Source organism: Anguilla anguilla, chromosome 6 (assembly GCF_013347855.1).
Source record: "Anguilla anguilla isolate fAngAng1 chromosome 6, fAngAng1.pri, whole genome shotgun sequence".
Classification (NCBI taxonomy): domain Eukaryota; kingdom Metazoa; phylum Chordata; class Actinopteri; order Anguilliformes; family Anguillidae; genus Anguilla; species Anguilla anguilla.
This window is the reverse complement of record NC_049206.1, coordinates 54,037,724-54,065,611: the sequence shown is the minus strand read 5'-3', so window position 1 is coordinate 54,065,611 and position 27,888 is coordinate 54,037,724. Positions and strand designations below refer to the sequence as shown.

Genomic DNA, 27,888 nt, shown 5'->3' with positions numbered 1-27,888 from the left:
AACTTCCTGCACATTGTTTGCTGACCACTAGGTGGTGATATAAATCTTCCAAAGTTGAAATGTCCTTCCTTCCCCAAAAACATTACAGCGATTGCAGGTTTCCTTTTGTTTACACACACAAGCGCGCGCGCTTGCGCACACACAGATAAGCAGACACACACACACACACAACCACACAGAAACACACACACACAACTGAACGTGAGAACATGTACTCAGCCTCAGAAGTAAACAAAACTATCCGCTGCAAAACCAAGAAGAATTTCAGTGTCCGCAGTTTGAGAAGGCTAATCTGTGGCCTTTTGCACGCGCAGGTAATCTACATTACAGGGCCCGAGCAACAGGCTGTGAAATCCATTGCAGGGCCCCCACTTCGGTAGCCTGTGCTCTCTAAAGCAGGGATCTCAAGCTGAAATGCTAGAGGGCCTGCTGGGTTTTGCGAAGTGTTCTCACACTTAAGCGCTTAACTCAGGTCAGCGATTGGCTAAAGAGTCTGCGCACCTTATTCCCAAGGCCTAAACCGACTGGCGCTTGACAGGAGAACACAAAATGCAGCAGAGACTGCAGCCCTCCAGGACTGGAGCAGAACAGCCTGCTCTACAGGGCCCGCAGTCTAGGGACTCAGCACCTGAGACTACCGTCGCCCTACTTATCCCTGATTACCATCAGCTCTAATTAGCCCGAGGCCGGCTAAGTCCCCATGACAGCGTCTTAGTGCGCTGCCAGGTGCGGCTTTGTTTAAGGAGGGCCGCCCCCGTCTGAGGACAGTAAAGGGGGAGCTGAGTGACCCCGAGGAACCGCGTGACCCCAGAGAACTGCGTGACCCCAGGTAACCCATCGCTCCGCCCACAGACGACGACGCGGCGGCCTGGCGCGGGGGGGGGGGGGGGGGCTCACCTCCTCTTTGACGTCCTGGGAGAGGCCCTCGGCCTTGTCCAGGGGGAAGCCGGACACCAGCTCGGTGGTCAGGACGTGCTGGTTGCTCAGCTCGCCGATCACGTCCGGCACGTAGAAGAAAGGATGATCAGCCAGCAGCTCCCTGGGGACACGGGACAGAGCGTCAGTGTGGGCGGCAGGGTAGTATAATGGGTAAGGAGCTGGTCTTGCAACCTAATGGTTGCAGGTTCGATTCCCAGGTTGGACACGGTCGTTGTACCCTTGAGCAAGATATTTAACCTGCATTGTTTCAGTATATATCCAGCTGGGACAGCACAGCACAGCAAGGAACAGAACAGCACAGTATGGAACAGCACAGTGTAGCAGGGCTACACTGCCAAACCACTGCAGCCTGAATGAGCTGGAAACAGATGACAGCTGATTCTTTTTATGAATGAATCATTTATTTGGTTCTTGGTTGCTATGACGATAACCATTTGCCCTCTAGTATATCAAACCCCACACACCAGGGAAACAATTAGGACTAATGGTCAGAGGGGAAAAAACCACTCCATATATATATTAGCCAGAACAATGTCTGCGGATGAAAAAGTGCACACACAGACACAGCGACGACTGGGGCATGGGGTCAAAAAGTACTGGGTAAATTATTTATGTTTTTATTTTGGACCAAGCAAAATATAAAAACCTTCTCAATAATGGCACATGTTAAACACTTACAGATGTACAAGTCATGTATACTCTTTATCTATGCACCATGACCTCCAGGTTGGATATTTTTTTTGAAGAAATTGAGTACTACTTGTGTATCACACCCGATATTCAATTTTCTGTTACTACATTGAATTTAGTTTGCATTCTCAAAGCAAAATTATACGTACATCAACTGTCCACAGACACTCTTAAACATCCATATTTCTAGTTGCGAACATAGTGTGTGAAGAACAACGGCATTTGTCTACCCAGAAGGCTAAATATATAGTGACATGCTGTCCTGACAGATGAGGTGTAACTAGTGTATCTGCCCTCTCGTACTGTGTGAAATTTCCTCAAAGACTTCGATACCCATAATCCCGTGTTCGTGGGCTCCCGAAGGTCACGTTTGCAGCACAGCGTTGTGTGTCGCCGTTCGCAGAAGTCTCCGCCTCGGCGAGCCGATAGGCTCAAGGTCACGTAAACCGCAAATCACGCGCGGGCCAGAGAGCGAGGAACAGACTCCTCCCCCCATCGCTGCCCGTCATCGCCGGCAGAGTCGCCAGTCTGCGGGACGGGGAGCGGCGGCGGGCTGTATTTTTAAAAACGGGCCGCAGGCAAACGGCGAGCCTTCAGTCACGGAAACCCAACGCCGCGCAGGAGCGGCTATTCTCAGCTCACAGCTGCGACTCCGCGCGCTTCCAGCACAGAGCTCACCGGCCCGCACCTCCCCCAGCCCTCTGCCCCGCACCTCCCCCCACCCTCCCCCCGGTCAGACCCAGAGCGTTACACGATTCCGAGCACCGTGTTTATTTTTAAAAAAGACAAAATATTTTCGCCGCTCCCGGGAAGCAGTGGCGAGGATCGCACGGAAAGGCCTCTGCCGGTCCTCGGCTTGCTTGCCATCGCTGAACCTCGCCCTGTCCCGCCCCGTCCCACCGTCACGCTTCCATGACACAGCGTAATCCCGACAATCCTGTTGCCGTGGCGTCGTGTTTCAATGTCAAAGTGGCACGCGGGCATGAGCAGGCGTGGGCGTGAAACGGCACGTCGGCGGAGGGTGCGGGTTTTTTTAGGCGCCCCAGTGACACGCGGGGAGACGCGCTGAAGAGCTATCGATGCTCGGCTTCACCACACACATTACCACACATTTACACTACATTACATTCCAGGCATTTAGCAGACGCTCTCATCCAGAGCGACGTACAACAAGTACCGCACCGTTACCGTCAGTTACCTGCTTCTGAGGCCCGCTCATCCAGGGGGAGTTGTGTCAGGGATATTTGTAATTAGAAAGTTACTGTGCTCAGTGCGTACCAAGAGCATGCTAATCAAACGGGCGTGTAACCCACTGTATTCTTACACACGTGTAACCGACTGAGCGCGTGCGTGTTCCGCGGGTGCGTCTGGGGCGCATCGCCGCGCTCTCTTCACTCACTTGAATTTTCGGGCGCAGCTCGCCTCCCTTATGTAATCGCACTCCAGCGCCAGCTCCCTGCTCATGACCTCGATCAGGTGCTCAGGGAAGAGGCCTGCGGGAGAGAGAGGGGGAGAGAGAGGTAGAGAGAGAGAGAGAGAGAGAGAGAGAGAGGGAGAGAGAAGAGAAAGGAAACGGTGAGGAAACGGTGAGGAAACAATGCAATGCGTCCGTCATTCAGGCCGCCCTCCACCTCCACCATTGGTCAAACAGCTGTCAATCAGTGGCGACATGCAAGTGCCCCCCCCCCCCACCGGACTGCGGGCCGTGTCGGTGCAGCTGGGAGGGGCGCGGGTTACGTAAGGAGGGGCCGTCCTTCTAGGAATCGCCGGTCTGGCAGCTGCTGAATTCCACGTTTTGGGCCGCGTTTGGGCCAAGAAAAGGCCCGCGTCTGCTTCGCTCTGGCCCACGCCCGCCCTCGGGCCGAAAGCCTCGGTTCCACACGGGCTCTGGTTAAACTGTGGAGTTCAGGCCGATGATTTCATCGGGGACCCCCCGTCCACAGGGCTTACAGGATAGGGCCGCCTGTCCGAATACGGAGCCCTGGACGATTCTCTCTCCCCCTCCCCCCCCCAAAAAAAAACTTGGCGGAACCTCCTCGGGCCTCGCAAATTCTGTTTGTTGAAACTGACCCGCGAGAGATGCGCAGGAAAAACAGCAGCTGTGCTTCGACAGCTGAAGATGAAAAACAGCCGACGAGACCGGCTAGGGGGCGGGGCCCAGGGCAAGACAACAGAGTCGGGAAGCCGGGAAACTACAACAGAACTACAAGAGAACTACAAAAGAACCACAGAACAAACTACAGCGCAGCTTGACGCTGGCTCTCATACAGCGACGGCTGCAGGGATATCCCACTAATCCGTGATGAATGCCCTCGGGCTGCCTCAGCCTGTCTTCAGGCAAAGAAAAATCGCTTTGTGAACGCGACGCAATGGCCATATCTCACGGAGGCGAAATATTAAATAATATTAAAGAGACAGTGACTTATGGGAAGGCGTGTTCACGGCGTATGAATCACAGGAAACTCCTCTCTTGCGCGTCGGTCCACTGCCTCAGTGTCAAAGCGCTTGGGCCATTAATCACTTCAGTTAGAAGCTTGTCTTCAGTGGAGCCCCTGAGTCGTACACGAGATGCACTGACTTAGCCTCTCCCAATTACAGACACCATGCGTTTCCAGGCAACAGACCACTCCCTGTCTGTACCTACCTTTTCAGACAGTATCACACATCCTGGATCAGTCAGTGCCACAGCCACCAAACAGGATAACATACCACAGCCCTATCTTTTCACACAGCATCAGGGTGATACCTGCAGATACTGACCCTGGATCAGGAAGTGAATCTAGCAGTACCTTTTCTCAGATGCTGTAAGCAGCTCAGGCATTCACCAAATTCAGACTTTAATGGGAAAACTCCTTGTGATTTATTATTATTATTGTAAACTCACGCATAACCACCTCCAGCCTATGCCAAGTTACTGGATTATCCATTTAAATGTTCATGTAAATTTGTAATTTGTGACTGGCAGCCGGGCGGAGTGCCAACTTCTATGCCACTGCAGTACATTAACAGCATGTCCAAATTTGTGCATCAAACAAAAACAAATCACCTAATACGCCGCAACAGCCAACATGCTGTTGATTCATTGCTTTTCAAGTGGGCCAATTTGCTAAACAAATGAGTCCATTTTACATTCGATTCACTGTTGCCCTAGGTTCATGGCAATTTTCCAACGGAAAAATAATATTTCATACTGCAATCAGTGAAAGGACTGCTGGTCATAAATAAATAAATAAGCCTAGACAAAGCAGTTTTTGCATATTCACATTGTGAAATTGGCAGTAAGCACCAACAGACACGAGGACTGAAAGTTTGAACAATACTACTAAATGGCGCCAGTGTAGCATAATGCGTAACAAATATAAGGAAACGGTCTCGTAACCTCAAGGTCACGGGTTCGATTTCCAGGTCGGGCAATGCCGTCGTACCCTTGAGGAAGGTACTTAACCTGCATCACATCAGTATATATCCAGCTGTACAAATGGATGCAATGTAAAAGCTGTGTAAAAGTTGCCCTGGATAAGTGTCTCTTTCAGCAGAGTTGCCCTATAAGGATACGGTAAGAGGCCCTACCTTCGGGCAGTGCGTTGCTCATGTTTAGGACGGTCATCAGGTTGTTCACATCGCTGTTGATGCTTTGCGCCACTCCGGGGTACTGGAAATGAGGCAAACAGGAAGTTCAGACACTCACCTTCATCAGCCACACACAACACAACTGAGGCTGACTTACGCAGGCCAGACTATACAACATTACCACCATCTTAACTTTGAATATTGGACTATTAAGCATTTTACACTAACTTCTACAGTACTGTCAGTCTGGTTTAAAAATATTGTTCAATACTGTGTGAGGAATATACACCATATACTGTGTAGTAAATGTAACGTAACTGCTATGTAAAGTAAATTTGCTTCTCCACCTTAAAGCCAATACACACATTCACAGTTAACTGCAACACTGGAAAAAGAAGAAGTGCTTTAAGATTCACATGCTTTTCAGGTTTTTTAAATTTGCGTGCGTAATAGGCGATGATGGAGGGCCAGCCCTGAGGCACGGTTTCCCTCAACACTGTCCCTTCACTACTCAGCGTGAGCGCCTCACTGATCCCCGGGCTAGACAAATCCTCAATTCATCTTTTTAATGAATGGGGGGGAAAAGAGCCTCCTGCATTTACATGACATTAGTCCATTTCTTTTATTAATAGGCTAAATATTTGAAGAGAGGTGAATTACAGGGTCCACCCAATAAATTACTTGTAAGTAGTGTGCCTTTCAAATATAAGGTTTGCCGGTCATTTTATTTGAAAAGGAAATATGCAGCGTCTCGTATCATTCCAGGACAAGTTCATGCGAGGGCCCGTGGTCACAAAATGTCCACCGGGGCTGGTGTGGAGAAATTATTAACTGCCCTACTCTAGAGCTCACTAATGTTGAGCTCCAGTGTTAAGCACAGCAGTAGAGAACAGCGCTCTCCCAACAGAGTGCTGAAAGGCCCACGCAAACAGACCAGACCACAAGACCGCACACAGACACGTCTTCGGACTTCACCGGCGGCCGCACCGCGCAGAAACGTGCCGTTTGGGGGCCACAGGAGCGGCCACGCGACCCGCGCCGCTCGCGACAACCAACGCCCCAGGTCGGGCTCGTTACGAACGCGGTCGCATCTGTCGCGCGTGCATTCGACACTCCGCTCCGCTCCGCGCCGCAGCCGCGCTGTTTGCAGAAAACAACGTCGGCGAGCTAATCGGGCAGTTTCACCTTTCACCTGGCGCCGTCTAGAAAAACAAAACACGGAGAGAGGCGCCTGCTGTTTCGCCCGACCCCCGAGTCCTTCGCCTTCTCTGCGCGGTTCACATCACCCCTCATAAATCTGACCTCCAGCAGCCGCTCTTAATGTGAATCTGATGCAGGTGCCGCAGGGCCTAACCCCCCCCCCCCCATGGTTGCCGGGTTACGCAGCACAGGAAGGAAGGGGGACTGAAGATCTCACCTGGATCTTCATGGCCACCTCCCTGCCGTCCTTCATCCTGGCCAGGTGCACCTGCCCGATGGAGGCGGCCGCGAAGGGCCTCTCCTCGAAGAACTCCAGCTTGTCCCTCCAGTTGGGGCCCAGGTCATTGTTCAGAGCTTTCTGTAAAAAAAGTGGGGGGGGGGGGGTATATTGGGGGTAATATGGCACTGCCCAACGAGGTCATTCCCAAACAGAAAACACACTGGGAGACAAAGATGGCTCCTTACCGTCATCTGCTTGATGGGCATGAAGTCTGCGCTCTGTCGCACGCGCTCGAAGATCTTGGCCAGCTGGGGGTTGATGAAAGCGTCGTCTGCAACCAGAGAACATCGTGAAAAACCACCGCAAAAAACAAAATATAAATCATAGTCTTAACAAGTATTTTAGTCTTACATTTAGACTTAATGTCTTAGATCCGTATTTCTGTCACTGTTTTGTCAATGAGGTGATACGGTTTTACTCGTTTCAAGATTTGCCAATGGGGTAAGACAATTTCATGTGCGAGCAAAAAATAACTTAAAACAAGTGAGAGAAAAAAAACTAAGATTTTAAATCTCATTACAAGAAAAATACTTGTTAAGACAGACATTTTTTGGCAGTGTACTCTGCAAGAGAGCTGGGCTGATTCTGTGTACTATAGCGTGGTCTTTGTCATCACTGTGAATGCACACACTTCAGCTTTCATTCAACACCATCCCACACCATCACACTATCCAAGTTTTGTTTTTACTGGCGCTCATTTTTTTGGATGGGTATGTTGCGCAACGAAACAGATCTACGAAGGCACCAGCGCAGAGAACCACACGTGCAAGACAGCGTTCCTCTACTCTGGGCTAGAGCAGAGCCTCTAGAGGTCTACCTCTCCATACCCACGGCCGCGAATGCCAGAGCCTGCTAGCACACGATGCCCAACGTGCGCCAAGACATCAAGGGCACAGCTGGGCGGGGCTAAGGGTGGATAAACAAGTCCGCAAACGAAAAACAGGCGGCGGCGGAGGAGAGCGGAACAAATGCAGCGGAGAACGGTAAACACAAAGGTCGGGGGGGGGGGGTGAAGGCCCGAGTAACAGCCATAACAGTCATAAAGTTATCAGAGCAGAATTCACTGCTCTCAACTCAGTGCAGCCTTCCACCTGAACAACAGATTTCTGGATTCTGTACGAGATGCAATACCCAATGTCTGCAACGCTCCAAAATGACCTCTCAGGAAGGAGATGGGTGTCACACACGCTTATCTTCAAAGTGGAAAAAGGGGCAAGATAATTTTTTTCAATTCTCCCTTGTGGTCTTTGTACTGAAACAATCTCATTCTAATCTCAAAGACGTATCTCCAAAACAACTTCCTCTGGTTCGGTACTACAGGCGAATGTTAATGACTAACATATTAGTCAAGGCAACATTAGTACACAATTACACGTGGTCTCAACCCTCCGATGGTTAATTTTCTACTGCAATAAAGAGGCAGGAAAAAACCTAATGACATACTGTCCATTCCATGATGTGTATTTTTAAATCAGCTCATAACTGCAGGTCCAGTGTCCACCTGTGCACTTAGACTGACTCTTCTAGAAAAGCGCGGCACCACTTCTGGACCCCACAGAAGATTTTTTCTTAAATAGTTCAGGATGCAGACTATTATAAACCTGAAGTGCAGCTTTACAGCCCAAAGTAAAACTCGAATGGACAAAAGGTGGCAAGGATCACCAAACCAGCCACATAAACGAAACAATTTAATTAGAAGCAATTACCATACTTCATGCTACTTTCTCTCATTAAAAGAGTGATTAGATTTTTTTCTAAGAGCGACTCCTTGACCTTAATATTTTATTCACACGATCTTATTAAGCGAATAAAATATTATTCGACCGGGAAGATTAAGGGAGCAGATCCACAATCACCACCTGGGAGTCACGCCCAGGGCATGTAGGTGAGGTACTGTTCGACTCAAGCCCGACATTCAACGGCGAGTTTCACAGCTTGTGACAGCCGAGCACAGTTCAGACGCCTCTGTCATCACGCCCGTTCGGTTTACAACAGGCAAATTTAAGACCGGCCCGTCCACACAGTGACCGCGTTCCAAACACGGAACGCCGGCCTCCGGCGAGGCGCTCTAATCATTCCCGCACCGCAGCAGGCGGTTACGGTCGGCGTTTCCGTTACCCGGACCATCGCGTGCTTGCCGAGGAGCGTCTGCCAGATGCCGCGCGGCGAACGCGACCGTGACACGGTCACGCCGCCGCCCAGACCCCTCGACGCGCATCGCAGCCATTTTGCAGCGCGATGTCAACGGCTCTGCAGATCCGACGTGATGTTTTTACAGATAAACGGCGACGTCTATGGTCATCTCTGGCGAGCCACAGCAGAGGTGGCGCAGGGAGGGCAGCGAGTTGCACGTCTATCACAATTGATGGGGTTGAGCTGCTCTTTCGGGCACGAAGTGTTCCACCCTGCGTGCCATGCCTGAAACGCGGGCACGCGGACGCGCGGTGGGGGGGGGGCGGTGCCCTTTTCGGTCGTCCTGCTTATCAGAACGAAAGCGCACGGGCAGAGGGCGGCTTTGTGCCCCACCAGCATTCCTAACAGGAACAGCCCAGATAAACGTGGGACGGGTCAGGAAATGTCAAGAGCAAGGCTGGAACGACGCCGGTTAGCATTGTAGCTTCAGCCTTTTCTGAAACGGTGAACCACAGCTCGGTTTGGGAGACTCAAAAAATTCAGCTCCAGCACTGGCAAAACACGACAAAGGACTTGCAAACATTGTGAGACGCGAGGACATAGTGTTCTACTGGACTAAGATCAAAAGCTCAACAGGTTAAATAATAAAAGATAATAATAATAAATAAATAAATAATAAGTAATAATAACCTGCCAGCAGGTTTCAAACTGACAAGTCTGAAAGGGGTCAGTTTTTAAGCCAGTCCAATCTTTTGTAGCTTACAATTCCCTTGTTTCTATGGGAACACTACATTCTGCACAAAGCGTCAATCTGCTACTTTCACAAAATGTTTCCTTTTGAATTCAGAATCTGGCTCCTCTTCCTACGTCACCAGTAGCCACAATGCTACTTTTGAAAACTGCTACATTTTTTTTTTAACCCAGCAACTTATAAAAATACAAGAATTCCATTGGCTAGGAAGCTATTCAGTGAGTGAAGCTAGGCTATGTTGTATTTATTATCTGCAACTTTCAAAATTTCAAACACACACACACACAGACACACACACAGACACAGACACTTCTTCATTTCACAGGATGCCTGGCCCCTGTGACTCAATACTAGCCTGACCAATGACGGCCAAGACACCAGGCAACGGTCCATCAAGGCTGCGTAACCACAAGACAAAAGTAGGTGTATATGTCCCCGAGCTGCATGTGCAGAAGCGGCGGCGGCGGTCGAATGACGCTAACGGTCGCGTGCCGGGCGCAGGTCCTCACCTTGAATGCTGAGCATCTGGCCCAGTTTGAGGGCGGCACCGCGCACCTTGCACAGGGTCCGGACGATGCGCTCCGCGTTGGCCTCCGACAGGAAGGGGCTGGAGTCCAGGATGGACTTCTTCTCTCCTGAGGGGCAGAAGAGAAAGCATTTCACTTAAGCAATACGGCACGGGAGGCCGTGCTGTGTCGTAAATACAGTCACGGCTACAGGGGAGCTGTTAGGCACGACGCGAAGCGGAGCGAAGCTGGCAACCCCCCTGCAGCCGTGACTGTATTCAGGATACAGCAGGGCCCTCGAGTGTAATGCACAGAAACCATGAATGCATGGTGCTATTGCTTACTGCAGTTGTGAATTTAATTCATACACAGCGGGCTAATACACATTAGCTCCCGTTCTGTTGCTAATTTGACAGGGAGAGGACATCAGCTTTCTCTGCGCTTATGTGCTTGCTTCACACAGATGGTAATTAGTAGTGCCTTTAAATGTTTCAGCAAATTTTGCTAATCCGCAAAACGTGCAGAAATTCATGATTTTCTATATAACCGAAAATCTCAAAATGACCTCCCTCACTACGTCATTACTTCGAGAGCTTTCCCACCAAAACAGATTCTAAACACGGCCAAAACCTGTTTACAGGACTTTGAGTAATTGTGAGACGAGCCCTTATGGTTGAGTTTGAATGTCACACTGCAGTTCAGTGGGGGGGGGGATGGGGAGTGGGGTGACGATTCACAGTCTATTTCTGGGCATGTTTATGAAGTCGAGTGTCGGGAATTAACCCATTAACCTCCGCGTGTGCCACCTAAGCAGGAGATCCCATTACGGACCCCCGCTGCCCAGTCCTTCCTTTTGAAACTAGCCCTAGATCAGCAACTACGTACCCCTGGGAAGGAAGCCAATCTGGCACGGAAGAAAACTCTGTGGTAATTCTGCACTGGTCACTGGAAAACTGAAGGACTATTTGCAATGCTGAAAGGATCAGATCATTTTGGTCCGTTGAGTAATTCATGAAATGAGACGCCATGAAATGAAGATACACAAGCCCACAAGTCCTCAGAAATGGCATCAACAGAGGTATTCCTCAATGACTCAGAAACTATGCAGAGAAACTATAACTCCCGTGTAGCCCGACCTCAACCCGACCTCAACAGACAAGATGGGAGGCAGATAAATGAAATAAATAAACCAACAAAAATGTAAATAAGGCAAGTGACGCAGATTCAGAATGTGAAAACGCAAAAACAGTTTTGACATCACAGACTGAGCATAAACCTTTCTTACTGTATACTGTTGTTATACTGTATACTGTACTTATTATAATATATTTTTCAAATATTTCACTAAATCTGCTGTGTGTTGACAACACCAAGGTTGCGCAAGTAGTACTCTGAGGAAGGACATGAGGTCTCAAGTGCGTTAGCGTCCTTTAATTCAAAGAAAAACAAATCCATAATAGTTTCAGGCCAAAACAAATATTTTTCAATATTATTATTTAAATGGATATATATCCCCCCATCTTGACCCAAAATTACAAAAAGGTTAATTTTTTAGGTTAATTTATTTTGACTACTGAGTACCAAATCATCCATGAGAAGTATACCGATAAAGTTGCTTATTTAAAATGTTTTGCAAAGTCACATAAATTCTAGTATGTTTACTTTTACGAACAGATTAGATAAATTGCAATGCAAAATTATAGCAAGAAAAAAATGCTATTAAAAAAACTGAGATGTAAACTCATATCATTCAGTTCAAACGCCAACAAAAACAGATTAAGAGTGTAGCAGGGCATCGAACACACCTGCCATCGATACATGACCAAGGTTATTGTTGGGGTGTTATACGCTCACTGTTCTACAAGCGACAAAGTATGACTGGAATGCAAAGATCATCTATACAAGACACCAACAAGACAACAGTGCAGTAAAGGGCACTGTAATGCCCACATAGCTCTCCTAGCTGCAGATAATGCCATTGTCTTTGGTACCAGCTGTACCAGCCAACTATTTTAAGGGCAGACAACAAAAGGTCAGGCAAATATCTGGCCTCTGCTCATTTCGATCGTGACAGCTGTAGGCAAAGGCTCTTAAATCCTGCTAATACCTCTGCTGTTCTGTATGACAAATAACCCAGCCATCATAATGGACTGCACGGCATCGTTAAGGCTTTGCTGGCAGAGGGAAAAGACATTTAAATTGAATTAGAATGAATTGCTGTACAGATTTAAATGTGGAATGAACCGAATGTGTGATTAGGTTGAATGTCCTGGCACTGGCATGTTGTGGTCATTACCCACACAGTACAGACACAAATATGTTGGACAGTATGCTTAATGATACGATCTGTCCTTCATATCATATTGAAGGGGCAATGTATCCAAGGTTACGGCTAATACCTCACAATAATGGCAGGACATTTAAGCCTGATTTGAGCTTGAGTGTGAGTTTCTGGCTCTTTTCGTGTTGGACGTGGACCCCAGAGAAAAAGTTTGATTGGAGGCTCTGAAGGCTTTCATCAAATTAGTAGGCCGCAAGCCATGCAACAGGAATCAAATGGCTCAGAATGTGCAATCAGAAAAAGTCTCCTTGCGATCCAGCCTCCCGCAGAGCGAGCCAGCCAGACGCTGTGGCGGACTACATTTCCCATCTCACCGTTCCGTTCCTCGAACCTCAGGCTCTTCTTGGCCACCTCCGCCAGTGCCCCGATTCCCAGCCCCACGGCCAGACCTGGAACACAAACACACACACAGACACACACACACAAACAAAAACACACACACACACACACACACAGGCGGGTCAAGGGACACATCGGTCACCAGGGGACACATGAGGAAACCGAACTTCCTGAACATAGCACACTTTCCACTGACATTCACAGCTGCATTAAATAAACACCGCACCTCCCACATGCACTGTGCTGATCATGGTCTACATGCAAGCCTTTCGACGTTAAAACATCTTCATTTCCTATCCTCTCACGTGCCAGGTGACTTTTTAAATAAGGAGAGGGTCAGAGTAAATGCATTCGCTCATTAAATGGGTTGGGGGGGGGAAATGTGTGGGACCACAGCTCTGAAAAAGCACTCCTTCAGAACCACACAGTGAAGGCCTGTCATCCTGACTCTATTCTCCGCGCCCCCATTCCGTTAAGTGCATTTAGTGGCTCTACAAAGGGAATTCTGCTAATAAGTGCGCCGCGACAGGCCAGGACAAAGGAAACAGACCTGAATAATGGAGCAGGATGACAGAAATCAAAGCTCAACGACAGCCGCTTTGAACGGGCCAGGGACGCCGAGGGGACGAAGCGCTAACCTCAAAGCTAAGCTACGAAAGTGAACTGAGGCGGCCCTGAACCGACGTACCTGCGAGACACAATAAAGCCGGGAAGCTACCGGCGTAAACAAACAAAACAAAATCCATTTAGAGAAAGATAATACCCGTCGCTCCGCCAGCGGACTCTTATGCAACGATTTAGGTTACACAACGCCGCCTGGATTTTTGCGAAAGGTTTATAAAGGCGATGTGGCCGGGGAGAGTGAAGAAACGGCTCTTTCAGACCTGTAAACACTGCGCGCTACACCCAGGGAGAACGAAAGCGGTGTAAGGGGTGTAAAAATCTAAGAGGGGGGGGTTCCTGATACCGAAACACGGACGCAAAAATAAGAGCAAAACAAAACACACCGGAATCTCCGTCCTGAGCACGAGCCCCACGGGATACTAGGTCAACTCCCTGCCAATCATTAACGCGCGCGAGCCTGTTTGTGTGTTCGCTCCGGCACCTACATTAGCCTACGAAAACGGACCCCGCGTGTAGCCTCTTACTAGACGGAAAAGGAACAGCGAAAACACCTGGCTCGCAAGCTCACGGCCATAGCCCGTGCGTTAGATTTCTGTTTACTGTTTAGCGACAAGACCACTTCATTAGTCAGCGTTTTCCATCAGATTCAATTACTATCCTTGACCTCCGGCCTGGCCGAACAGCACTGTTAGCTGCACTGCATTGTCAGTTCACATGCTCTGGTTCCTGTGATACATGTTCAAAGTACAGTATCTGCTATAGTCTCGGTAGTCAGCGCATATAACAGTAGATTCACATACAAACTAATCCACAGCTCAGTAATGGTGTCTTCAACGTATAGAAACAAATGCAATCAAAGAAGCTCACAAATGCATAAACACTGATCACATAATATCAATACTATATTAATATTAATATTGATCAGCGCATAAAGATGTTGGGTGGTTTACAAAAGTGTGCCCGTCATCAGACACACAAAGGAAAACAGACTTTGTTTATAGTGCTGACAGGGAGTCACGGTTTGACAGAAAGACGATGGCTGTTTATAAACACTCCACTGGGCCAGCATTATGTAAGCCTTTAATTGGTCTCTTTGATGGTGTGGTACAGTGGGGAACCAGCTACAAAGGTTAAACTGATGTGATTACAGGCTTACAGAGATAGTGCAAGCGGGATCACTGATGTACTGTTTTGTTATTATTATGTCTTTATTTGATGACTAGGGGTTTTATTTTAACCCGCAGAGGAAAGGTAAAAATATTATTTTGGAGTCAAATGATGGAGATACCATTAAATTAATCCCGTTAAGACTATACGCGTTCCTTTGCCACGTCTGTTGTTAAGTGGATTCTTACAAAGATGATCACTAGGCAGAACAATCAATATGCACTGCCTTGCAGACATTAGATTTATTACATTAATTTCCACTTTCTGTTAGATATTTTCTGCAAGACTGGAGTCAACTCCATTTCAGCTTGGGAAATTAACTGAAATTCAATTTGGGAACCGACTTAACATTCTGCCCATAATGCTCTACGAATGTTTTTTCCATTCAAACCAAATCAACTGATCCCCTGATAAATTGAGCTCGGTTGAAATTCTCACTGACTCCGACTCCCCGTGATGTCACCGGGCGTGCTGTGTGCCGATTGGTTTCCCAGCTCCTCCGCTGCGTTCCTGCATAAGAGTCGAGTGCTTATATAATGCTCACGCTGGGTAATGCCGAGTGGCCTTCCCACCACCAGAACCCAACACAACCAAGTTAGGACAAAGCGGCCGCACCGTCGCTCGCTGCCCGCCCGCACGTCCCGATATCGCGTTACAAAAACAGGGGGACGAAGGCGTCCAAATCGGACGGGACTGGATAATCACACAAGCACTCAGGAACGTGAGAGAGGGGGCTGCTTTGGAACAGACCAGCCTTTTCTCACCTTGTCATTTAGCAACACCAGGCAGCTATATTTGCATGACGTGCCTGCGCTCGGCATCCAGGGCGAGTTTATCGACCCGAGCTTTTAGTTTGCGGGTAAGATAAACGGCATGACAGCCTGTTCATGCTTAATGAGCTCCAAGATAATGTGGAAACGCTTCCTTTTACAGCCCCCTAAGGCCTCTATATATATGAGCGGTAAATATGTGGTGAAAGTATCAAATTATTGGGTATTTACCACTGGTAAAATAAAAGGTAAATACTACTAAGAAACTAAAAACAAAATACTCTAATATTATCAATAAATTCAAGTGAGTTGTACTTATCAAAGGTGTAGGTTGGTTATACCCTGTTATAAAGTTTACTGGTTATAGAGTGTAATTGTGTACTTAGACAAATTAGACAATACTTACTTTCAAAGGTTTTTCCAAGAAAGTATAATCTAAATTCCTAGAAAAGTACACAATGAGTTAAACTCAGGCTATAACCAACCTAAGCTTATAGTCACTCGAATTGATAGGTAAGATAGGCGTATTTCAGTTTTAGTTTCTTTATATTTACCTTTTACCAGTAGTAATTACCCAATAATTAGGTAAATACCTGGTAAATATCCAGAACTTAGGGGAATGTTAGTGATACCGCTACTTAATCTTTTATAACACAGGGACAGAGGAGGAAACAGCAGCCCAGCAGAAGCAACAGAGAAACAGTCCAAAAGACGGCAGTTTTGTTTGTTAGCGCCTTGCTAACACACCTGCCACCGATGGGTAACACCTTGCAAAGGAGCGTGGACACCAGGCCTGACAGTCAGCACAGGTGTGGAAGTCAACACCTACCCAACCGGGGCTGGGGGGGGGGGGGGGGGGGGGGGATGGATGCGGGGGGGAGGTGGGCTGGATGTTCCGACAGCCCATTTAAAAACAGAGTGGCATGTCAACAGTTCCCCCGGCTGAACACAAATCCATTTCCCATGAAGCTCAGGGGGGAGAAGAGAACTCAGCCAAAAAGGCCTCACAGTGCTGACCTTGTCCGTGTAATGTATACAGGCTGCCACGGCTTCTAAGTTTCCACACCAAACAGGTGCTCCTGTGTCCTTTCGGTAGCACCGAGCTCGCGAGCGAGGACCCGACGACCTCCCGAGCGGCAACAAAACGCGCCGCATGCCGTCGGTCGCGGCGGCCAACCGGCACGTCCGCTCGCTGGCCCGCCGGCGGCCCGGGTCAGCCCCTCCTCCCGGTCCGCGTCACCGCCGCAGAAACGCAATCGCCGATCCCGCTTCGGCGGGCAAACGACTCGCCACGTTCCTCGTGCGCCGGCCTCGCCCGCACTATACCGCCCCGAGAGGGTCGCCCCGGCAACGTGATGTCACGGTCGCATTTTCACGCGTGACGGAGCGTCTTCCCTCAAACGGGTCGGCGCGGCAATTTGGAGCAGAGCAGCATCGAGCCAAACGGAAGGACGCGCGCCACTGCACAGCTGCCGCCATTACCCACGATTCCGTGAATACAACAGTGATTTAACAACACCGAACACTGACCTTACGTGAGGTTTGTCAGAGAGAATGAGCCAAAAGCTACTTTCAGACAGGGAATCTGCGACACCTGCACGGTCGGGTTCAGCACCCGTGCGTAATCCAGAGAGCCAGAGGCCCGTACTATAAATGGGTCAAAGGGCAGATTAACCCAAAGCCCTAAATCTGCTCCGGCTGTCTTCCGCTGGTGCCAGAGCATCAGCGACCTTTCACCGACTGGCCAAGACTAGCCGATGCCACCTCATGCAGAGGTCACGAGGGTCGTGATCGTGAAGCATGCTGGGTAAAAAAGATGGAAAGGTAGAAGGCTTCGCAAGAGCTCTTCCAGGAAGCAGTCTGAGCACAAAGGGAAGCTAGTTTACGTTTCCAGGGCAGAGAAAAAAACACGTTTAAAAGGTAGCTTCTGAAACGAGCAGTTCAAATATTGACCTCTGTCCATTTTTTTTTTGGCCGCCTGCTTGGTTAGGCCGTTTCAGGTTTCAGTTACGTAAGTGTGAAGGTCAAACTCACTCTCAGATAATATTTGTATTCAGTGGCTTATGTGGGCCGAGTTCATTTTCATGAAGGTGAGAGCTACGAAAGTAAATCAAATATCACACACAGAGTCAACAAACTGAAAGCACTTGTAGTGTGCTGTTTGGAAAGTGTGGTAAATAAAGGTAGATTTATCCAATGGCTCATTTGCAATTTATTTGAAAGAGATATAATTACAGCAAATCACTATGCTCTGGATAAGGAGAAGGGCCAAAATTGCGGAGCCAACCTGGCGTTTGAGCAGTTTCTTTTTTAAATATTGGCTTGCGAAATATGGGCTGTTTTTTTTTTTGTGTGTTTTTTCACTGGCCACAAATCAAACACAAATGTAAACTTTAGTAAAACGAGAAGATAAAGTTTGGCATTGCGGCTTTAGACGTGACATTGTTTTAAGCTATTTTCAGCCAAGTGAGCACACCCCATGATAACACACGCTCCAACAACCCATTTCGAAAATGGCAGATCTCGATAAACAATGAGGCAAGCCTTACCTCCAAAGTTTGCGAGTCTCCCTAACCTTGTGACTGGCACCTTTCTCTCTCGTGCTCTTTCGCTAAGCTGAAAAAAAACAAACAACAGAACAGAAAGCAGAGAGAGTTCATGTCAGAACAATTTCCCTCCTCAACTTTAGTCCTGTACTTTTACTCAGAGTCCATGTAAAAGTACCCTTCAAATTCACTGCGAGGCAAAGGTATAAATCCACAGAAGAAGCTACGAGTGAACCAAAGGAAGGCTGTTTGTCTGTATGTAAATGAACACATCACTCAGCAGGAATGTGTTGTCTTGCTCCTGATTTACGGTTTGCTTTGCTACCGGCTGACATTTCACCCCATCCTGACCCTCGAACGCGATATTTCCAGCAACGGTTTTCTAAATCGTTGGCATACTTTGCACAATGCGCTCTGCACCCAGGCGTTCCCCTAACGCGATGCCTTACCTACGCAGCAAAACAAAATACTTTTTCGTTACGGAGCAAACCTACTTAACGCATTGCTCGTACTGCGTACGGAGTCGCTTTAATTCTGAACTTTGGACGCGGAAGGTAGCGAAATGCGTTCGTGTTTGTTAAACATGTTCGACGGCGAAAGAACGGCACGGTACCATTTGCTTGTGCGGCTTGGATTCGGCCCTCTTGGCCTCCCGGGCTTTCTCGATGTCCTCCGTGGTGAGGCCGCTGACCGAAGAGTGGTCCTGGTGGTAGGACCGGGTCTGTCCCGAGAACTGCCTGCTGGGGTCCTTGTAGCCCTCGAAGAGCCTGCTCCCAGAGTTCCCCGGGGCGTGACCGTTCGTCCTGACCTCCCCGCCCGCGTCCTGCTCTGACCCGAAGCCGCTGTCCCTCAAGGGCTCATTGTCTCTGCTCTCCTCCGCGCGGGAGAAGTCGAACTCGGAGGGCGCTTCCTCTCCCAAGTCGGAGATGTTCTGCTGCTGAGCACCAAACTCCTGGAAACAGACAGAGATAATAAAATCATCGAGGGCAGGGGGTGACAAACAGGCCTTCCTTCTGTTTCTTAGATTAGTAGGCCTCAAGTGAGGCCTGGGAACCAGACAGCAATGAGCCTGTGTTCTCAAGCTGAAACCAAACCCTTACGCTAAGATTACATTTTAAAGGCTAGCGCAGAAGGATTCTGGGTAAGCCTCACAGGCCTGTCTCCAGAATCACTATCAATGGAGGAATCTGATACTGGAGCTGCATAAATGCCAGGCTTTGGAGAAGAGTGTTAACTGGTCCAATATCAGGCTGATACTGACCACAATAAGCCCGAATCAGAGAACCATGGAACTTACTGGGGTTTCTGATGCCTTTTTTTTGTGCTCACCCTACAGGGCGTTAGGTTTGTAACTATAACAGTATGCGGTGCAAAATACACGTCTTTTTCCCCCTTGACTGAGAGCATATCTTTTAGCACAATGACAGGAAGACAGCGACTGCATTACGTTATACATGCAGTCTACGTGCTAATATAACTGTCCCCAGCAAACAGCTGGTGGCAGCAAACTGCAGTGGTGGTTCTCAAACGGTTCCTCGAGAATCGTAATCTAATCATGCGCATTAAACAGCACTTTGGCAAACGTGTAAACCTCAGAATACGGCCAGCCGCCAAATCACGCCGCGACGTCGCCGGCCCGGACCCGAGCGCGAGCAGCTCGTCCCGGGGAGGCGACCGAGCGCGGGCGCGGCGAAACGGAACGGGACCCACCTGCACCTTCTGCATGGCGGCGCTGAGGCCCAGCTCGGCGGTGACCTGGGCGCCCCGCACCGCGGCCTGGACCCCCCCGCCGCTGCGCAGCGCCCCCGCCTGCGTCTCCACGATGGCCTGGCTCAGCTTGGCCAGGCCCCTCATCAGCAGCATCATGTCACCAGCCATGACCCGGCACCTCGCTCACGCCTGCGGGGGGCACCAGAGAGTGGCACACAGGGGGGCGTCGCTGCCTGCGGACGGGACACAGGGGGGCGTCGCTGCCTGCGGACGGGACACAGGGGGGCGTCGCTGCCTGTGGACGGGACACAGGGGGGTGTCGCTGCCTGTGGACGGGACACAGGGAGAAGTCGCTGCCTGCCGAAGGGACACAGGGGGGCGTCGATGCCTGCGGACGGGACACAGGGGGGCGTCGATGCCTGTGGACGGGACACAGGGGGGCGTTGCTGCCTGGGGACGGGACACAGGGGGGCGTTGCTGCCTGCCGACGGGACACAGGGGGGCGTTGATGCCTGCGGACAGGACACAGGGGGGCGTCGCCGCCTGCCGAAGGGACACAGGGGGGCGTCGATGCCTGCGGATGGGACACAGGGGTCTCACACAAAACTCACCTCCCCACAGACATTTTCACAGCTTTTATGCTGTATGATGTAATACTGCACAGAATACGTTTTGAAAGACAGCTCAACGTGAAAACAACATGCTGTTTGCATTTATGTCACTTTACTAACTCCTTCCAAACATAGTGAATCAAAACAGAGACGATTTGAACAGACTCTAGATCAATGACAATTCCTTAATTTAGAGGCAATATATAGACCAGTAGCTCTGAAGTTGCAGGTTCACATCTAAAGCAAATCTAATGGTTGTGGCACAGTTGTTACAACTCAATCCTATTGTGCTGGTTGAAGCCCCATTTAGTCAAATAAAAAAAGATCACAGGCAAAGATATCTTAATTTATTTCACTTACAACCAACAGTCACAGTATCATTTTTCATAACACATTTAAATATCATGACAAGCTGGCAACAAGAGCATAGAAATACCAGCTTTCAATTATGACAGCAATAAGAACATGTTGTTGTAACCAGTATATTTCCACATTGATATTGCCTGACAGAGTTTCTGCACACAAGCCAAGAGGGTGTTATTCACTGAAACTATACTGTGGGGGGGGGGGCGGGGCAGCACACTAAGTATGCCTGTTTGGGGGATGTTGCTACGAATTACAATTATAAAAACCATTGACCCTGAGAATTGTGGGAACTGGCAGGACATCATTGGTCCACAGGAAAGGTCAGACAACCCTATTGGTCGAGGGCTACGCGCCACTGCAGTGCATTCAGGTTCACTGCCACCTCTCCGCTCGGTATTGGCAGATAAGCAACCTCCCACAGCCAGGGAGGGAGAACAGCACAGCTGTTATCAAAACTCATTCCAGCAAACACTCTTTCAAAGGTTAAGTCTGTCTCCGTGCTGAGAGTAAGGACTAGGCCTAAACACTACGCATTTAACCATTCACAGTCTGCCTGCAGGTACTAGCGATAGCGAATCGGCCAGCAGAACACTTCCCGATCCGTCTCTGACACAAATGGATCGGTTCTGAGGCAATGCTTGTCAGCGAGGCTGCGATTCTTCACACTCTTTTACATTGGCTTACTTAAAGAGACAAATGCATGCAATGTGCAAATTACTGAAAATGACTACAGATGCATTACGCACAGATCTGTTCTTTCGTCAAAAACATCACTTTCAGCTCAGAGGCAAACATTACTTTTTCGACGGGCATTTTATTGTCTGCACTTAAAATAAATTTAATATCTGTGCCAGGGATTACCGGGTCATAAGAAGAGGATTCTAAGCACACCTGCATTTCAGGGCTCAAATCTATTACCGTAATTTATTTATATATGACTCAACCATTAATCACAGGACAATTTATTACTTTATTTATGACTTATACCATTTAGCTACTACAGGACAAAGCGCTGGAACGGTGGGTACAGATCACAATGGTTTCTCTCCTCTCACATATTTTTGAAATGTGAACTACCAGAGCGGGAAAAGACACACAGGCCTTTCTCAACTGCCAGTTTGAGTGCTTTTCCCTACCCAGGGGAGAGGGGGCATTCATCGTTGCGAGAGAAACGACTGAGCTTTGTCCAAGTGGTCAAGCAACGACTGTTTCTGTTAGGCAACAGCCTGCTCATCCCAAAAGGAATCAGGCTCTGGACTTGGCCACCTTTCCTGAGGCGACTGCCAAGAAGTTTATTAACCGAACTACGGGGGAAAAGTCCCTTTCCCGAAAGCAGCAGTCAGTGCCAAAACAGACTTTCGTTGAGCAACTATACTATCCAATGATAAAAAAACTTTTGTGTTTTCCGTTTATAATTGGACCTTGGGTCTTTCAAAACGATTCACGGTCCCCTCAGTAGAAGTGAATTATGCCCCGCGAACGCATCGGGGCACTTCCTGCGGAGAGCAAATCCTCCACCACATCACACGCACAAAAGCAGAAGATAAACGAACCGAAAGCTCAATTTCTTCGTTCCAAGAACGGCCCGTCTCCCCCGAGCCTTCTCTCCCCTGATCACACAACGAGGTCACCGCTCTCGGACCGCGGCGGTTCTGATGACATTGTCGCTCGCCGCTCGTTTGTCCGTCGCGCCGGGGGAGGGCACACACCGGTCGGCCCCCAGACGCGCCCTCCCGCGGGTAACTTCCTGGCTCGTGCGGCGATATTCCCGCCACTTACGGCGCCTTGCCGGAGCCCCCACCCGGAATCTCGTTCGGAAAAAAAAAACACGCGAGTGCGTTAGCGGGGATTCGCTTTCCCCTCGGACGGTCAGCCATGTTGCGTGTGCCGCTGCCGGAACGAGCTGCGGCTCAGGGAATGGGGGGTGTGAGGGGGGGTGGTGGGGTCGGCAGGTCTAGTTTGCGCTACAGTACGCGAGGTTCGCTACGCGATCCATGAGCGCACATCGCGGGTCGAGGCGCATCGTCCTTCCGGATAAGCGAGCAGACTAAAGCGGCTCTGTGACCTTGGCTTTCGCGAGACCGCTGTCAGAACGCTTCTGGAACTGCCGAAGAGCACATAGCATACGTATTACATACACATATACCATCCAAATCCAGAGACATGCAGGTTATGCTGGTTGGGGGGGGGGATGGTGGGGCATTGCTGTAAAAGTGCATGCGTGTTCAGTCAACCTACCCTGCATAAAGGCTAATAACTAAAATAAATTAATATTTTTACTGGTGACCATTTTCTCCGCCCCCCCCCCCCCGCTCACACGATGACAGAGAGCTAATAAAAGAGAGACCCAGTTCTGTACTCCGGCTTATTGGGTTATTTTGTCCTGGCGATGAGGTCTGGCTGGAGAAGAAAGCAGAAATGGAAACTGCGTTGTGTGCACAGTAAATAAACACAGGCACACGGCGTGCTCCGCAAAACCAAGAAATCATTACACACGCCAGTTTCCTTTTCAAACGCAGAAGGAAGAGCAAGAAAACTGAGAACTGATTTTTTTTTTTTAAAGCACTGTAAATACACACGCAACGATTATTGATATTTGATTTTAATAACGTGCATAATGTTTTAGAAAGGTTGTGAAAAAAAAATTCCACAGAAAGTAAATGTATCATGCAGCAGCGAACCCAGTGTTAAAAGGCCTATGTGACAACAGCAGTTTAAAAGAAATTATATCTACAGTTGTAATTTGCCGTTAATTGTTGTGGGGAGTTTTGATGGTTTCCTATACCATTCGTTAAGGCTTCCAATGTCATATGTTGCAGCTGTAACCTTTGATAGTAACCTGAGATTTGCCTTGCTGCGCTGTCAATATGTCTGCACCCCATTCATTCATACTCACTGCCTCCTATCTACAGAGCTTTTGCCCCACCCCTAACATATGCACGAATGGGATCAACACCGGCAGCTGCAAAATTACTGCAGAAGAAGTCAGGGTAGCTCTGTCACAAAATAAATCAAGAGAAATCGTTCCATTTGTTGCACTGAACTTTTATAGAACACCAAGGTCTCATTTTCAAATGCCTATGCTAATGTTCCTAGAGGACATGCACGTTAAATCACAGTAGTCAGGCAAACGGCTGATCATGTCTTGGCTTTTCCCCACTCACACAACACAACCCACGATGCTCTTTAAATGGGCGTGTCAATGTATGTCTTGCAGTCGAAGGTGTGGAATTTTCTCTTCATATCTCGGTGTAGATTGGAGACTGAGTGTCGTAACAGGCTCCAGTTGTAACACGCTTTGTTTGTTTCAGGTTGGCAGCCTCTATCTCCGCCACATTGTTTGAAGAGGATAGGCTAAACAGCACAGCAACATGTCAGGCCATCTGTGATTGGGTGAAAAACACAGCCTTTCACGTTAATTAAGGCCACTTAAGAATTTGTGTTTATCTGGCCTAACACTCAGGAAACTGAGCCACTCATCAGACAATATCTCGAGTCGTGCTACAAACAATCAAAAGAAAGATTAGCTGTAAAGTTCAGACCTATAACCCTGAAAGAAATATGATTCATACTACCAAAACGGCCATTGCAAGGCAAGTCAAGGGGACGTTGCTAGGTTGCTAAAAATAGCTTTAAAAAAAAGTGTTGCAACTTCCAGGTTTCGAGAGTGGAACAATAAACTAGGAAGAGCCGTTAAAAATGTGGAAATATTCCAAGGTAGCAAATTTTTTTAAGCACACACCATTCTTAAGATTAGTTCTGTTGACTTTGTTCTGCATGTAGGTTCAGTGGCTGAGGCTGCTGGCTCCAGAGCGTGCAACCTAGTCCACGGTGCTAAAAAAAGCTGTTCCACTGTCAAGCAAACCGTGCAATTTTAAAAATGTGCAATGTCTATTCACATGGCGCGAACATCCAGTATGGTGTCACAGCCTATCGCAATTATCTAAGTGAAAAAAAAAAGTTATTACGCCTGTATCTGCGCCACGACAATGGCGTCACCTTTCAGCTTCCCAGAGCATGACATTATAAGCACAGAATCACAGAATAATATATATTATATATATAATATATTTCACAAAATCAAGGCTAGGCTGCTTGGCTATATGTCTCTGAATAATTTTATCACTATAATATATACCTATTCAGCTTTGAACGTCTTTTCAGTTGCTGCTGCTGTAACCCTGTTTCCTGTCACTGCCACTAACAGGTCTAGATATTGAGAGGCGATGCGAAGTGAAAAGCACCGAGACGCTGACTCGCGTGAAAAACGGAACTGTCGAGGCTCCCCAATCGGCCGTGTTAACGGATAAGGACTCACTGAAATGACCAATCAGAGTCTAGATCGCAGAGACACCTCCCTGCCTCCTGCTTGTGCATGGTCATGGCCACGCTGGGCGTTCTCTAAAGTGAACAAGCGTGAGCTACGAGGAATCTGCTTCCATCCACTCAATGCATTTATCTGTCAGGGGTCTTTGTACATACTGCAATCGGGCCAGAACATCTCTCTTGCATTCTTGCACTGCTTTTATTCTGTAAAGCAATTTGTGCTGTGCTGCTGGAAATATTCTTCAGAAATACAGGTGCTATTATTATTATTATTATTATTATTATTATTAACATGCAAGAAGCGCTAAGTGAGGAACGAAGGAGAGTTCACGTGCACATTTTCATCAACATCTGAAATGAAGAACATTAGACAGACCATATGCACCTTAATAAACTATTCCTCCCTGCAAGGTCTTAAATTTATTTTTTAATCATCATTTAAACTCAAACAGCCAAAAAAAAAAAAAAAATTACATCATTTGTTCTCAATGAGCGACCTATTTTTAAAGTTCAATTTAATCTAGAAATAATTCTACTTTGAGACACAAAGCTTTGTAAAGGCTATTGATAGCCTATGACATGACTCATATATTTATTTAGCATCAAAGAGCATCCACAGTTAATTTAGCGGAGTCTAGATATAGCCTGGACTTAAAGCCTTATCCTTCAGTGTAGAACTTTTTAAACAGACTTTAAACACATATTACAGATGTACACCTCATCTACGGCTAAAAATCTTACACTGTAAACCAGGTCAATCCTCTTATATAGGTCAAATGAATCAAAGGACCCAAATTGAAGCTCACTTGCCATCACACCTCATCTTATATGCAACAGTGAAATTATCATTTAGATTCCTGGCTGGACGCTTTCCTCCAGGGTAACACGCTTCACTTGTTTAGCACATTAGGCTACATGTCACAGTATTCACAAAAATGTATGCGAAGTTCCATTCTCAAGAGTAAAACTTGTGTCCCCTCTGGAGACTGAACCTACAACATTCAGGCTCCTTAATTGTCCTGCTGCATGGCTGCCCTAACATTAACAACAGGTCCAAGTTAAATTAAATCAGGGAACTGAAATTTCTACGTTTTCAAAATCTGTTAAATATGTATACGAAGCCCAATAAACAGAAATATTTCCAGTTTCTCAAATACATGAGCTAACAGCGATATAAACCCATAGAAACAAAAGGATATTCTAGAAGCAGGCGTTACCTCTTAACAATAGACACAATCGCTCAGGTTACAAGACGTAGCCTACCTTTAATTGTCTACGCTCTTTGCAATTAAAACATTCACCATGTAAAAGCAGGCTACCGTTTGGCATTTAACTGCTGTATATGTCTATACTCATGTTCGGTTTGCAACCCGAGTCCTTCAGGGAAAGCCTTTGATTTGTCCCTTAGTCCACAGCTGTCAGTGGTGTTACTGTGCCAACCGAAGTGCTGTTATGGTCTGCTGTGACCCTCATCAGCACTTCGTCCTTCAGACACACAAAGCAACAATAATACTCTGCAGTGACAGAAGACATGTTTTTTCTAAAATTAACTTTCAACTGACACTGTTGTAATTTCATGTACGTACAGGCGAATTAAGAATTAAACATGTTTGTCTAATAACTCAAGGTCCTCTGAAAATCATAACTAAAATGACCTAGACTTACTTTAAACGATCCCGAGGAAAACGTTAGCATCATCAAGCCAGGTAGACAGCCAGCCACGTCTAGTCAAATATTGCACATGTAACCATAACATGATCATAAACGACTCCTATTCCACTTAACTGCAAAACAAAAAGCTAGCTAGCTAGATAGCTAAACTGCCAATCCACTAATACCAAGCCTAAACATCTACACCAGGCTGCTGGGTGAATAGCTTTTTAATAGCTTTGGTGCTAACGGTACAGACGGAGACATGCAGTAATATATTTCCCTAACAATCAAGTAACCACTCTCTATTCATCGGACAGCTAGCGTTTGCAAGCTAACGTTCGCAAGAACCATGTCCCAGCCACGTTCAAAATATAGTGAAAAGCGACACTTCTCGAACAATTTGTGCAGAATTAAATCAGGACATTGAATGCAAATGCAACAAGGAACAACCTAACAATCGACTGAAGAGAACACTAACAAAACCTCTAAGTAGCCGTTAGCTGGCCACGTATGCTATGGAATGTTCAAATAGGAATCACGAGCTTTCACGATAAAACGGGTATAGCTAACGTTAGTTCAGCCATCTGACATGTGCAAGCTTGCTACACACGCCAGCAACACGGTTAATTCTCCACCGATGAGGTAATTCAGCAAAGGTCTATTTACCCAGGTTTTATTTCGGGTTTATATTGATTGCATAATGTTAGCGAACACTTACCACCAGAATATTCTACAGACTGTTCAGTCGTGCACGCTTCCTCATGTCCCTGCAATGGTGTGTTCCATACCATGAGGTCAATGCTGTTTACCAACTCAAGAACCTGTTTGTCTGCGACTGCTAAAGACCGCCTCCGTACACTTCTCATTGGGCGTCGACGAAAACTCCTGGTTCTGTTTTGGGAAGGTGTTGACTAAACTCTGGCTTACTATTGGCCGTATAGCTGTTATTATATTGCAACGAAACTTTCTGCCAAATTTAGCCAATGGAAAGTCTGGATGGCGAATTGATGAAAACCAATCAGTAGGCAGCACACTGCTGCTGTGGTTAGAAAGGGCCTCAGTAAAGAAGGGCTCGTGTAGGCGTGTCCGGCCCACTAGTCTGGCTAGCGAGTCGAGTACCGTTTCGTTGAGTTTTTCCCCAGTCTTAGAAGACGAATTTATACGTCTTACTGTAGATGCTACTGTATAAAAGCATTTCCGACTTTCTGGTTACTGTAGCATGTCCTAGCTTTGTCTGAAAATGTCCGCTGAGCGAAGCCACTGGTAACTTGGCAAGGTAGCTAGTTCCCAGGTATGAACACACAAATTTAGACTCTTATAGTCTAAAATGATCTAGATGGCAACCGTTTATTAAATAATTTTAATA

The 27,888-nt window shown here is 47.7% G+C and overlaps 1 protein-coding gene across 3 annotated transcripts in view; it reads right to left on the bottom strand.

Annotated features, from left to right (window-relative positions):
• coq8aa (coenzyme Q8A, genome duplicate a) overlaps positions 1-27,372 on the bottom strand; it is a 31,085-nt gene extending 3,713 nt beyond the window's left edge. The window contains exons 1-11 of one of the 3 annotated variants that reach the window (XM_035422759.1): positions 27,241-27,372; positions 19,567-19,861; positions 18,470-18,808; positions 17,860-17,926; positions 12,725-12,799; positions 10,073-10,198; positions 6,865-6,950; positions 6,617-6,757; positions 5,200-5,281; positions 3,029-3,122; positions 898-1,039 (exon numbers count right to left, since the gene is read on the bottom strand). In XM_035422759.1, coding sequence (XP_035278650.1) covers positions 898-1,039; positions 3,029-3,122; positions 5,200-5,281; positions 6,617-6,757; positions 6,865-6,950; positions 10,073-10,198; positions 12,725-12,799; positions 17,860-17,926; positions 18,470-18,808; positions 19,567-19,734 — 1,320 coding nt within the window. In that variant the 5' untranslated portion in view covers positions 19,735-19,861; positions 27,241-27,372. Of the gene's footprint in view, positions 1-897; positions 1,040-3,028; positions 3,123-5,199; positions 5,282-6,616; positions 6,758-6,864; positions 6,951-10,072; positions 10,199-12,724; positions 12,800-17,859; positions 17,927-18,469; positions 18,809-19,566; positions 19,986-27,240 lie in introns of all 3 variants that reach the window. The other 2 variants (XM_035422758.1, XM_035422757.1) reach the window with 2 other exon arrangements.
• Between the last annotated feature and the right edge of the window lie 516 nt (positions 27,373-27,888).